At 42.4% G+C, this 14,255-nt stretch overlaps 1 protein-coding gene across 7 annotated transcripts in view; it reads right to left on the bottom strand.

Moving 5' to 3' along the window:
- Window positions 1-14,255, bottom strand: part of DCLK1 (doublecortin like kinase 1) — a 343,828-nt gene that overhangs the window by 18,394 nt on the left and 311,179 nt on the right. For all 7 annotated transcript variants that reach the window (XM_021065211.1, XM_021065210.1, XM_021065208.1 and 4 more), the window contains one exon: window positions 4,893-5,006. In XM_021065211.1, the coding sequence (XP_020920870.1) occupies window positions 4,893-5,006 (114 nt within the window). The remainder of the gene's footprint in view (window positions 1-4,892; window positions 5,007-14,255) is intronic.

Consider the following 14,255-nt stretch of genomic DNA (forward strand, 5'->3'; position numbering starts at 1 on the left):
CCCTCATGAATATCTCGGAGGCCAGTTTGTTAGAAAAGGTCTAATTTCTCAAACAAGTTTTTGATTGCACACTTAATAATATCTTCTCAATTTCAAAAGATATAAACACCGCTTCAAATTCTATAGCAATGGAAAATGCTTTACAATAAAGTACTGAATCAGCTTTAGCCACCTGAGAGAAAGCAGATTGGACCCCCCTCAAGTCTTACCCCATCAAGCTTAAATGTGAGGGCTTCATAAATATGAAATAAAAGATGAAAATAATCAGGTTTTGAACCTCCATAAATCACAGCAATTTGGATTTCTTTAAGAGTTAATCTTCAAAAGCAGAGCTACTCTTAAAGGTGAATCAATTACATTTCTGAACTAGAAATATATAGTATAAAACAGTAAATTCTCTCTAAGAAAATAAAGAAAATGAAAGAAAAAATAGCTTTCACTGTATATTAAAAGTGCATATGTGCAGCTAAGTGCTTATGATTAACAAAAGGTATCATAAACAGAAGACAGGATAAATTCTCAGAGTTGCTCCTCTTGGAATAAGATGTTAGCCTTTGGCTACCTAGGAATAAAAGATTCAGTCCCCAAATTTGAAAAACAATAATCATGCCCTGTGCCTGCTCCCACTGTTCTGCCCACGAGAGGTTGCAAGCTGACCACTTTTCTTTCTGGAGAGGCTCATGAGCGCTTTCAGGTGTGGTACTGGCATAACACTGACGACAGTTTCTAATGCTAAATTCACAAAGGCACTTCAAAAACATGCCATAGCACCGGGCGCTTAAACTAAAAACTGCTCCGAAGATTTGGTATTCTAATTGCAAGCTAGGATAGCCCAGTGTTCTCAGAACAGAAATGTGAGATTTTAACCTTTTTAAAAACGTATGTTCGTTTTATTTAGGGGGAAAAAAAAAATCCAAGTACCCTTGCTGTTAGGAAGATGAAGGCCTGCGTTTCTGTTTCAGCCCAGGGATAGCTACGCAGTAACTAGCTCTCTACTGCCATCTGCAGGCAAAGTGTCCCCTAACACCACACTGAGGAATGCCCTCGTGCAGAGAGGTCTTCTGCTTCAGAAAAGAAGCTTCCCACTATCACAATTATTTGCACACTGATTAGTATGGATTTGTTCAATTAGACTGAAATGCTCTATTTGCATGAGCAAAATGCAAAATAAGAACTTGAAAGCATTAGGAAAATTATTGGTTAAAATAATAAACAGCATTAAATGAGGAAAAATAAATTGGAACTGACATCTGAGTCATCGGTTCTTCATCAAGCTGAGCAAATCTAATAACACCTCCCTCCCCTCCCTTCGCTCTCAAGAAGTCCACCGTTAAAATGTCATCTCTAATTCCATTTTATGTCTATAAATTGCATTTTAATAACCTTTTGTTTCCCTTTCTGTTCTGTTCTGGGTTTCTTTGCTTTGGTTTGGTTTAGTTTTAATCCCCCAACTACTGGGAAAGGTAGTGGAGGGACAATGGAGTCCTTCTGAGAGGTAGAATATTGCAGTTATAAGGACAGCAGTGGGTTTCCACCTAATCATGTCGCCTGACCTAAATGTCAGACACCTTTTCTCCTTCGAGAAGGGCCCTATGATCCCTGTGAGCCTCCAGCTGGTAATTACTCTCCTTGCCAACTCAAGGACCTTAATATAAAGTTATCATTTGTCCTTTCTTTGGTCTTAATAATGCAGGGGGTGGGAAGCAGAGAAGAAAAAAAATGACAACACGAACAAAAAACATTAAGGTTCAGAACCATGAATGCATGTTAAACTACGCTCGTGTCATAAATTACACCCATGACTAGAGTCTGTTTGTTATGACAGTATGCTCTTTTTTCCTTTGTCACTCTGAGAAAGAAAAAGTGTCATGCATTCCTTTATGAGCAGATAGTGAGGTTTCTAAATAAGGAAAGAGAATTGCCAGTTAAAAACTAATGATTTAATCGTTGATTTCCTGAAAAAAAAAAGTTGATTGATAGTACATTCTAAATTATATATATATATATATAAATTTTAAAGTGTGTATATAATTTCCAAAAAAGCAGTCCTGTTTTATTTTAGAGGCAGTTTAAAATAAAATAGATCTTTTGATACCTCTGGGGAGAGCATACATGCCCATAGGGAAAAAGTGTCTGAATGAAATTCATGCTGAAATCTGTTTTTTTCTATATCTACCAAATAGAAGTCATTACAGTATTAAATTAATTACAGAAATGTCTGTCATGTGGGTGAATTAATAATTATATTCCAATATTAAGTTGTCACATAATCTTTATAGAATGTACCATTTGTGAAGGCTCTTGTTTCCCCCTTTCACTTAAATTCTGCCTCACGGCAGAGTATCATCTCTTTGCTTTTATATTTTAGTTAGAGATGGAATACTATTTAATGCCAAGGCTCCTTTATTTTGTGATGGTCAAATGAATCTAATTCTTTGCACTTTAAGAATGGGAACGTGGCTATGGAGTTAACATTGACTTATCCAGTGCTGTTCTGAAAGTTAATAGCAAAGGCAGCCAACTGGCAAGTTTCTACTCCCAGCCCCGCCCTGAATCTGGTGACCCACCCCAGCCTCTTATGGAGGGGGTGGATATTTATGAGGGAAAAGCATTCTGGAGAAAATGCATAAATGCATATATTATGGCAGGCCAGCGTCTCCCCAAACACCTCCTGAAATTCACAACCATCTCCTCTTTGATGCTGAAATGATCGTAACTGGTCAACATGTGAACTGTGCTTTAGAACCGACAAGGCACTTTTTCAGATACTTCTCCAAAATAGTCCATCAGTCTGAGCCTGAGTTAACGTGATGATTTTTTTTGGAAACTTTGTAGTGGATAAAGAGATGAAAAAAGCATGCAGCTAACACACAACTCAGCATCACATAGCCCGTTTTACAATTTATAAGTATATCGCCAGTTGGTACAGTTTCCATGGAAACATGTTAGTGATGAACTGAGAAACTGATACTAAATTGCATTCAAAATGGTCCAGACATGATATTAAAAAAAAAAAAATCCATGGACCTATAATTATACGAACTGGGTTTTGTTTTGCTTTGTTTTGAGATCTACTTAGACAAAGTTCTAATAAACTCATATGGATTAGGTTTCAAAATTTATCCAGGTTTGATTAAAGTAGGATTTCCCCTCCAACCTGCGTTGTCTGTCCACTGGAGAAGTGCCTGGAAGTTCCTGTTCTTAGTCATTGTAAGAATCCCAGAATACTGGGAACAAAGCATTCTTGAGCAACCAAGGCAAACTTAACCAAAGGCTAATTAAAATAAAAGACCAGGAAAAACGAAAACAAAACCCAAAATGACAGAGGTAGAAAAAGCACCCTCTCTAGCAGCTGTAAGTCCTCAGCAGGAGCAGAAAAGCAGTCCTTTTCATGGACAAGCGTGCTGGCAGTCCATTCCAAAAGAAAATCGTGAAGCAAACATTCTGGAATAGACTCATGTCTTGAATGAATGATGAAAACAGAGGGTAGAATGTCTGATTTCGCTGAGAAGCACCGTGAGATTGTTACTTTCAAAAATGACTGACTTAATATTAGCTGGTAACAAAGAACACTGACAATCTATGAAGACAGGAAGGACGCTGTGTTTCGACCCTGAATTTCCTTAGAAAGAACTAGAGAGAGAGGCCGAGAAGAACAACTTGCGATGGTAAATCCCCAGCAGCGCTAAGGAGCATCGGGAAAGAGTACTCTATTCAGCGCTGTCTGTGTACTCCTAAGCCAGGTACCCATACTGCTGTAACTCCCTGCTGAAAGGGTTCAATCAGAAACCACGAAATGCAAACGGTACAGGAAGGGGATGCGTGAGCATCGTGCCATCTGCAAATTCTGGAAGCCCATGTCAGATATTTAGTAACCCAGATCTGGGATTGGTTGTATCAAATAGGTCACTTAATTATCTTTGCTTTATCTGGAGTTCTAGCACCACCAAAAAACAAAAAGAAAAACCTGTAGGAATAAATATTAAGTACTGCTGACGTGCATGACATATATTTACTAGCATAAATACTTTTTAAAATGCGACATCCTGGTGTCTGAGTTCTTTGTTTAGACAAGAAAAACAGCTCAAGTGATTTCACCTTGAATATGCTGTTAAAATGTACATACTTAGGGGAAAAAAGAGGAAATTATTAAAAACTCAAGTAATCTGGGACTTGAATATATTTACTCTAGAATGTGACACCAGGAAGTATGAGGTTTCATTATTTCTCTGCCCAATTTAATCTTTGCCTAGAGCTGCTATCAAATTGCATGTAGCATATGTCTGCATGTATGGAACAGAAAAAAAAAAAAAATCCTCGTGCAGCCGCATCAACAAAATGGTAAATGTTAAAAGACTCTCCATTTTAAAAACAGAAATTTCTAAGAAGCAAGAAATCATGATTTCTCTGGGTGTTCACAGCAATTCAGTTTCACTGAAAATCTTACTGGGGAAGCTTCCTGCCTTGCTTTGGCATTCGTTTAAGTCTCATACAAAGATGTGCAGTGTTCCAGTCTCTCCCTGCCATGTCCTCTCTCCCAGCTTCCCTTCCCTCCCAGGTCCTGGCAAAAGGACCCTAGGAACTCTTTTTTTCTTAGCGCCCAGAAGTTTGCATTGGCACAGAGTCCAGTGTGGGGGAGGTTCTCTGCTTTAAAAAATAAATCATGAAATTAATATATACTGCAAGACACCCTGGAGGTGTTGGATAATGATGTGATGCCCAGGGAAATGATCAGCAAAAATACATCATATATATAAGCCCCAGATCTCCCCCAGTGCTTTAAATGGTCGCGCTGTCTAAAGAAATGACCCATTCTGCTGTCTCCTGAGTAATGCCTGTCTCTTAGGTGGACTGCTTTTAAAAAGTTATAGGTGGATATTTCAGATGCTTACTGCTATGACAGAAACTCCAGCTGCTGTGCTGTTCGGTTTGGGGCCTGTGTTGAAATGCTTCTTTATCTTTCCTGCTACTGACAGCTGATGCTCATTTTCTGGGAGGCCATCATCCTGTGGGGGTAGGGGCGGGGGAGGAGAGGAAAAAGAGAAAAAGAAAAAAAGGAGATAAATGGAAAACATGGTCAAGATATTCTGGTTACAGGCAGTAATCTTAAAATTTAAAACATTTCAGAAAGAAACCAACCCCTATCTTCTCAGTCAGCATTGCTGCCGGAAGTACTCCTCCAAGGGCTCATTCATTTCCACATTGGCTCTAAAATTAATTTGCTGTGTCATCTTACCCGCTGACCTCATCCCTAAATACAAACATTTATTTCTGTTTTTGTTCCTAATAACATTGATTTCAGCTGTAGCTCTAGAGACGTATGTCAAAGAGTAGTTAATCTGGACAACCAAGAAAAAAAAGTCAGTCTAAACGTTTTCTTTCCCTAAGCCAAGAGTTTTATCCTCTTAGCCCATCATTCAGACCCAAAGCCAAGGGAAACAGACAGACCTGGGCTCAGGCACAAGCTTGTAAATAAGCTCAGGCTACTTCCACAGCCCCTCAGTTATCTGCTCTATAATCCCAGACAAGCTTCCAGGTGGAAAGTTCTTCCTTCAGTTTTAAATCCTCCTGACTGCCTTCATATCATCTGTTACTCTGACATTCTCTGCGTTTACGCTCATTTTAACTAAGCCTTCTGCTCCCCACTGGAGCCATCAATGATGGAGGCTGGACAGATTTCTCTCCTTTGCCAAACAATGTTAGAACAACAATAATCGGAGTTCCCATCGTGGCTGGAAACCATGAGGTTGTGGGTTCGATCCCAGGCCTTGCTCAGTGGGTTAAGGATCTGGCGTTGCCATGAGCTGTGGTGTAGGTTGCAGACGCGGCTGGGATCCCGAGTTGCTGTGGCTCTGGCGTAGGCTGGTGGCTACAGCTCCGATTAGACCCCTAGCCTGGGAACCTCCATATGCCGCTGGTGTGGCCCTAGAAAATGCAAAAAGACAACAACAACAACAGACTCCTGAGTATGTGCCACCACTTACTCGTGTGTGATGAAAACAACTGACTGCACAATCCCTGAAAACAGACATTGTGTTGTGTTCACTACAGCACCCCAACGTCTTGCATGTACTTTGGCTTGATAAATATTTGTGGAATGAATGAATGAATGAATGGATAATAAAGTGTTTGTTACTCTCTGTTTATACGAAGATTCCTGGCAAGATTTCAGTGCCATTCAGCGTTTTCCTTCTCTCCTTCCCCTCCATCATTTTGTATGGAATGTCTTGGCTCTCCACCCAGGAAAATAAATTTGTCACTTCACAAGCATGGCACGTTTGCTCTTTTACACAACCTGGTCTCTCCACATGGGATTTACTTTTTTCAGCATTTGGCTATTCCTTTATTCAGCCAACTTTAATTGCATGTCTGCAGTGGGCCAGGCATCCCATTAAGTGATGGCGAAATAATGGTGACCCAAACTAGGCAGGGGCTTTATTCTTAGGGACCCTGTGGTCCCTCCTTTTCTTCAAAACGTGGGTCCCGATCACCTGTTTCAAAATGTTTTTCCCTTGTTTAGCGCAATCCATTGTAATGGTTCTTCTGTAAACTCTGAGAGCTTTTTCACTATACATTTGTACTACTTACATTCTTTTTGGTGTCAGGTGAGTGTGTGTGTGCGCGTATGTGTGTGTATATATATATGTATGTGATGCATCTGAACTCCTGCCCTTTTAGACTACATCTTCCACATCGTCTGTAATCTCAAGCATAAGCACTTGGCTCAGCGCCCTGTGCACAGTGAACGCTCAGTTTATGGTATTTTTGGGCAGATTTATTAATGCTTGGAAGAAGGAACAATTACTATGCTTATGAAGTCACACCTGAAACCAAATCTAGAAGCAAGGAGCTTTCCAATGACGCAGAGTGTATTCAAATTTTTTTCAACTGTGTATTGAGGGAAGAAAAATAAAGTGAAGGTCGATGAGAGCCACAGCAGGACGATACTTGGAATGGAAACAGGGTCTCCCGGAGTACCTGCGTTGGGGGTGGCAGGGTGGGGAGAAGAAATGATCGCTGCCCGTCAGACCCTCGAGGGCTCACTGGAGACAAAGTCTGCAGACGTCATGTCAAACAGTACCACAGGCCAGCAAGATACGAACGAGCCGTCACCAGGCAGTGTAGCCTCATGGCTCAGCTAGAAACACCAGAGAGTTCTGAGGAGGGAGGACCTGTTTTCCGTCTGTGCAGACTTCACAGGGAACACAGGAGGCCACACGGCCCTGGACGGTGGGAGCAGAGTGACAGGTAGAGAGGAGGGAAGGTGACGTCGGCGCACAGATGTGTGTGAGGAGAAGCCACAAGGCATGTTTGCCAGACACGAGTCAACCGTCCCATCTCTAGTTGAGATCCATTTACATGGGTGAGGGATGGCAGAGGAAGCTGAAGGCACAGGGGAGGACTAGCCACAGATGAGACCCAAGGAGATCCAGAGCTGGAAGCCTTAGTCTGACTTGGGAATAAAGCGATGCCCTGTATCAAGACAGGTGTATGTGCAGGAAGTGAGAAGGACCGCCCGCCCTTGCCACGAGTGAAGGAGTGAAAGATAAATTGGATGATAATCAGAGAGAATTAGGATTATACGCTCTAGACTTTTAAACACAAGGGTGAGTTCAATGGCATATGTAAAACCCTTTTTTTTTTTTTTTTTAATGGTGAATGAAACAACAGCCCTTGGAATCTAAGTTAGAATTTAGGGAGGATCTAAACACTTGGCAAGGGATGAAATGATGCACCTTTACTAAAAGTCTTGTAAGTATCCTATCTCTGGCATAAATTGGGATTCTGCCTGAAGAAAAGGGGGCAGTAGGATACAGCGGTGCCCACTGGGCCTCACTCCCCAAATTATACAGGTACTTTGAGTCATCTCTTACTAGAGTTCCAGGCTAGGCAAGGTGAGCAATTTGTGGGCTCTTGAGATTATAAAACAGTAAGGAGAAAAAGGCTGAAGAGGGGGGCCAAGTTAACAGAGAAAGGCAGGAAGAGGAAGATGACAGCCCCTTTCCATGGCCCGGTGCTGACAACTGACATACATGCTCTCCTTCCTCCTTAGATGCTCTTCTACAACATGCATCGTCCCATTTTGAAGATGAGGAAACCGAGACTTTACAGGGGTTACATGATTTGCTCAAGGTCACAGGGCTAGAAGGTGGTGGAATCAGGCCTGAACCAGCCTGGACCTCTGTGATCCTCCTGCCACTGTCAAGGGCTTCAAGACATGGCACTGGCTACAAAAAGAGGTCCAGGATTGTTGAATGGAGGGACTCAACTGGTCATCTTTCTATGATGAAAGCAGCACACTGGTGAGAAAGGAGGATTGAATTAGGGGCTGAAAACAACAGAGACTATTTGGACAGGCCTGAATTTGGACAGGGGTCAGTGAAAGGGAGCCAAGCACTTCAAGGGGCCCAAGGGGGTGTAGTTAGAAATGAGAAACCTCTATGCCCAGGAGAGATTGGACATCCATTCATCCGGGTTGTGCCATCCTGACCTAGTGGGGCCAGGACTCTTGACCCCTCTGTGGAGCAAGCAGTGCTGGAAGGCCTGGCTGACACTGGGTGACAGGAAGGTGCCCTAAGTCACAGCATGGGCCTGTCTTTGGGTGGGTGTGAACACGGAGAAAACAAATGGTAGGGATTCCACAGGCAGGGCCTCTGCTTAACTTCCTCGGGGAGATCCCTCCTTGCTGCACAATTCCAACCCCTTCTCACTTTCCTACCCTGGCTGTCTATGCCAGAATCTCCCTCTACTTGGCTTTTTTTTCCTGCCAGTTTTCCAGCCAAGAGCTGGCTCTCTCTCACCACCCTCAGAGTGGACTTCGTTATCATTTCCCAGCTCTGTCTTGCTCCTAATCTCCTGTCAAGACTCCTAAGCAACTCTTTCATATGTTGAGACCTGGGGGTTCAGGCCTCCAGCTTTAAATTCTAGTGAAGGTTTCAGCTTCCCTTGGGTTATTAGTTCATGTTGAAGCAATGAAAGTAGTGAAACAATCCTTACAAGTTGTCAAAGATGCTTTTGACTTCATAAATCTTAAAACATTTCAGGATTTTTTTTTCTCCAATGAAATAAGGTGTCTCAGCTACAGGGGGTAAAGCGCGCGCGCACACACACGCGCACCCCCCCACATCCCAGCACTAAAAAGTCTGCAATCGCTACATCAATTTTGAAGGCTCTGAGCATAATTGGATTAAAAGACATAAGCAACCATCTTTTTGGGCCCTAATCTGTACCTGAGGCATATAGATTGATGATGGAGATTAAGCTCACTTACTGTCTTGCATCAATAAAATAAATAGGGCCATTAAAAACATACATTTTTATATATACATCTTCATCGCCATTATCCTGAATAGATTATGTGCCAAAAATGTGCTATGAATTTTCTAAACGTGACAAACCTGGCAATATGCTACAAATAGTTGTAGTATTATTACCATACGTTCTGGTATGTAGTCTCTGGGAGTAGTTTCTGAAGTTTGAGACACGGGGTGGTTGTGGTTTTAGGTTAGTGGGTTTTGATTTAGAAATTCCCATCCACTACTTGGCAGAGCATTGCAACTGACAAGAACAAAATTAGTTTGCAAAATGGAAAATGAACTCTCCCAGCTGTCTGTAGGAGACCTGGCCTCCTGGTCTCCATTTCTCTAGCGGATGCTGCTGGGGGGTGGGGGTGGGGAGCGTGGACATGAAGTCATTCAGTAGAGTGAATGCCTTTCTTTCCTTGGGGAAACCGTTCCAAGGGTCATGCTTTAGAAAATCCTCCTTCCTTCATGGCGTTTTGGTTTTGAATCATAGATCTGATTTTCGGTCTATTCACTGCCAGACTCTGTTATTAATATCTGTAAATTTACGAGAAGCATGGCAGTCCTGAGCAGTTCACTACTAGAATACCATGGTTTCCTTTTCAACAGTCCCAGGTACTTCAGAGTACTCTTCAGTAGTCATTCCATTTCATATTCCAGGGTGTAGCCCCGCGACTCATTTTAACCGTCCCCAGCTGCATGACATGCCAGAATTTCTGACTCCCTCAGCTTGGCACTGTGCATCCTCTGTCTGTGATTCACACTGCATCCTCTATATCCATAATTTCTCACATTTGGGAAGAAAGTGGGAAGTAGATTAAGATCTACCTCGAGAAAGGAGAGGCTAAGATGCCCAAATGGAAAGTGGCATTTCATATCATTTACAGCTTACGAATATAAGTAAGTGGTTTTATTTGTTATTATAGTATCATTGCGGATTCTCTTAATTTCTAACAGATAACAAAATGAATGCTCATATATTTTTTATGAGTAGCACCGATTTTTATGAGAGCATGGAATAAAAAACATATTATCCAGGCTCTTGTTTTTTCTTCTTCCTCTTTTTATTTTTTTAATTCAATGAATTTTATTATATTTATAATTGTACAACCATCATCACAACCGAATTTCACAGTATTTCCATCCCAAATGTTTTTTTTGTTTGTTTTCTTTTTAAATATCTTGGTTTAGCAGTATCTTTTCAGAAGAGTACGTAGGTGAGAAAAAGGAGGTAAAATAAAATGTAAAGGCAAGAAAAGTGATAGGAAGTCTTGAATTGAAAAATAACTACACTACTTATGTAAACTATTTTCTTCCACTAGGACAGAGGTTCTCAAGCTTGGCTTCACATTATAATCCCCTGGGAACTTTAAAAATTCCCAACGCCAAGATGTCTGCCCAGAGCAGTGTCAGAATCTCTAGGGGCAAAACCAGGCACCGGACCTTGTGCCAGGGACTCCAGTGAGCTTCATGCTAGAGACTTCTTTGAGCCTGTCTCCTCATCAGGAAAATAATCGAATGCAAAACACAGATTTGCAGAATTACAGTACTGGGCCTTCATCTTATGGTTTGAGGAAAATAGCATGGGATAAAATAGGTCAAAACTTTGAAAATAAAAATTCAGTGTGAGTAATATATTTGAAATATAATGATGATACCTTAATCCTCATTAAAAATAAGAAAAAAAGAAAATTTAGGAGTTCCCGTCGTGGCGCAGTGGTTACCGAATCCGACTAGGAACCATGAGGTTGCGGGTTCGGTCCCTGCCCTTGCTCAGTGGGTTAAGGATCCGGCGTTGCCGTGAGCTGTGGTGTAGGTTGCAGACGCGGCTCAGATCCCGAGTTGCTGTGGCTCTGGTGTAGGCCGGTGGCTACAGCTCCGATTCAACCCCTAGCCTGGGAACCTCCATATGCCGCGGGAGCGGCCCAAGAAATAGCTAAAAGACAAAAAAAAAAAAAAAAAAAAGAAAATTTATGTAAACTTATGATCTTAATCACTAACTCACATTTTCTACCAACAAGATGTCATTTGGGGAGAAACTGACTCAGCCTTCTTAATCCCTGGGATGGTCAGGATCTATCATTGCCTATCCCATCCTCACATGCCATGTGCCTGCATCACATGGTTCCCCACTAGATGAACAGGAAGTTAAGTAAACTCAGCTAGAGCAATTCCAGTTGGTATTTTGCAGCCACATTAAAGGAACTAGCTGTGATACTGGGGAACGCAACAAAGTGAGAATCACATTATCTACATGGACTTTGGCGCAAATAGGATCATAATTTCAGTGAAGGCTACCACCTTAATCAAGTTTCTCACATGTCAGCCCTGATCACAGTTTGCACTTCATCAGCACATAGCTACGGATGATGGAGTTGTCACCTTCCTCAGACTTGAATTCACCAAATATCCACCAGGTACCTACAGAGTATAAGCACTTAAAATTATCTGCTTAGGCCCTTTGGATATAAAGCCCTTTTTTGGGAGTTCCCATTGTGGCTCAGTGGTAACAAACCCAACTAGTATCCATGAGGACTCAGGTTCGATCCCTGGCCTCACTCAGTGGGTTAAGGATCTGGCATTGCCGTGAGCTGTGATATAGGTCACACACGTGGCTCAGATCCAGCATTGCTGTGGCTGTGGTGTAGGCTGGCAGCTGCAGCTCCAATTTGACTCCTAGCCTGGGAACTCCCATATGCCAAGGGTGCAGCCCTAGAAAGACAAAAAATAAAAATAAAATCTGTTCTCTATCCTCATAACCTGAGAAGTTTATTCTATTATCTCCATTTCACAGATGGAAAAGCAAGTTCAAGGGTGTGAAATGACTGTCCCAAGGTTACCCAAGCAAAGTGAGCCAGTGCTCCATCCAGGGATCTACATCCCTCTCCCAGACACCTGGCTGCCCAGGGATGCTGCCTGTCCATCTGGCTGCTTGGAACCGTCCACTTAGGCCTTGTGCTTGGCTCTTCCAATAACAGAGCAGAGGTCGCAGACATCCAGGAGCACCATGGGATCTGCACCCGGAGTGCACAGAAAAATAAGTGAAGTCTGGAGGAAGCACCTGGAGTAAGGTTAAAACAAGGGACTCTGGCTGACTAGATTTTCGGATTCTGCTGCCCTCATGCTCCGCTCTCAGTTTCCTAAGCGACTGCTTTTCCAGTTCCAAGTGTGCCAGGTAAAAAGGGCATCACATAAGCAACAGAGAAAACCAGGACAAATGGGAGCGCAGGAGGAACATTCCAGTGACTTCCTTAGGGCTCATACAATTATTATTACTCGCCCCCCCACCCCCGCCCGCCAGGTAGTATTCTCTGCGGTGATCAGATATAATTTGATCACCAAGTACAAAACGTCTTGTCAAAATGGGCTTCCTTTTAAATTCCTAATTTATGTGTTTTGATTGCTTGGTTGTTCAGTTATTGCACTCAAGAGACCACAGCAGCTACTAAATGCTGGCTGTGAAAACATAAAATTTTTCATTTGTTATTTTGAGACAAAATAATCAGTTTTCTTAGTTACTATATAATTTCAAAAGCTAAGCTATCAACTTATATGTTAAGTTTTTAAATTTTTTTTTTTTTTTTGCTAAAATCAGTATCCTTTTTCCCCCCTTAGAATCTAAGGTCTATTAGAATTATATTAAAGGGTATTTTAAATTTTAAAACCTCCTAGGTAATACCTTAAATGTTATCCCTACTTTTTTTGGAGGGAATCTGAGAGGGAAAACTACAACGACAGCAGAAGAACGAGGTCCAAAGGGAGCTGAGGAACCTAACAGTCAGCAAAGTGGGGCCATGCGTTAAAATGTCTACAACAGCAAGTTGAGAAGGAATAAAGTATACACACCCTAGGAAAACGAACACCTAGTTTTTCAAAGAGAACAGGCAGAAGTCTTCTTAATTTTGTTTCTCTACCCAAATGAGTTGGGATATATTGATAGAGAGTCACCTGGTTTGGAATCTGGGTAAGGGGTTATGCTGTTTCCAATAGCATCCCCGCCCCCTCACGTGTATAGACAAAATTTTCTCACAAAGTTGTCTTCTAGCAGACAACCATACCCTGCCTGAGCTGGCTCTGCGGGAGTCTCTTCAAAGCCTCCAGGGTGAAGCTTGGCGTCTCCTCCTCCAGGAAGCCTTCCATGACATCCTCCTCACAGAGGCCAGCTGGGACAGCCCTCCTCCCACTGCTGCGTGACTGTCAACTGTGTCAGACAGAATGCCTGGAGGGTGGTCTTTTGATGAAAATGCATTTTAAAATCTAAAATGGCTGTCTGGAATCTGTGACTCTTTCCTCTGTGGCTCTTTGTGAGCCTTCCCAGGCCATGTTTCGAGTTCAGATTTTCCAGTGCCATTCGGTGTGGTCACACTCTCAGTGTTTCCAGCACTAACATAAAACTCGGGCTTTTAATTAGCATGTAGATCAGTCAGAAGCAACTGCTCCTCCCAGGAGAGGCTGCAGCTTGCTCGTGCCTCTTCCACCCTGCACATCTAAGGGAGAGGCACCACGGCCTCGGTAAGTTACTTTGGGAAGACTGCGCCCTTGGATGAGCAGCCATCACGATAACGACAGATGTGAGTACATATATGCACTGCTGCAGTATTCACAGTGCCTCCACGTTTAGCCGACAGGGCAGATGCAGTGTGGTGCACGGGTTCCAAGCAGCAGCTGAGCTATCCGTTAGTATATGTGAGGTGCTTAAAGTGGTCCCAGGCAGACACTCTAAGCACTCTGTTAGTATTTATTACTATTATTATCCCAAACAAATCTTAGCCATCAGTTTATATAGAGAGATATAGGGTCAAAAGATAATGACTCTGCTCTGGAGAAATCTTTCACAGCTAAACAATTACCATTAGACCCTTGTACTCAAACAGCAGCAGCAGCATCTGGGAGCTTTTAGAAACTCAGAGCGTCACGTCTCCTACATTACAATCTGCATCTTACCAAGACCCC

Source organism: Sus scrofa, chromosome 11 (genome assembly GCF_000003025.6).
Source record: "Sus scrofa isolate TJ Tabasco breed Duroc chromosome 11, Sscrofa11.1, whole genome shotgun sequence".
NCBI lineage: Eukaryota > Metazoa > Chordata > Mammalia > Artiodactyla > Suidae > Sus > Sus scrofa.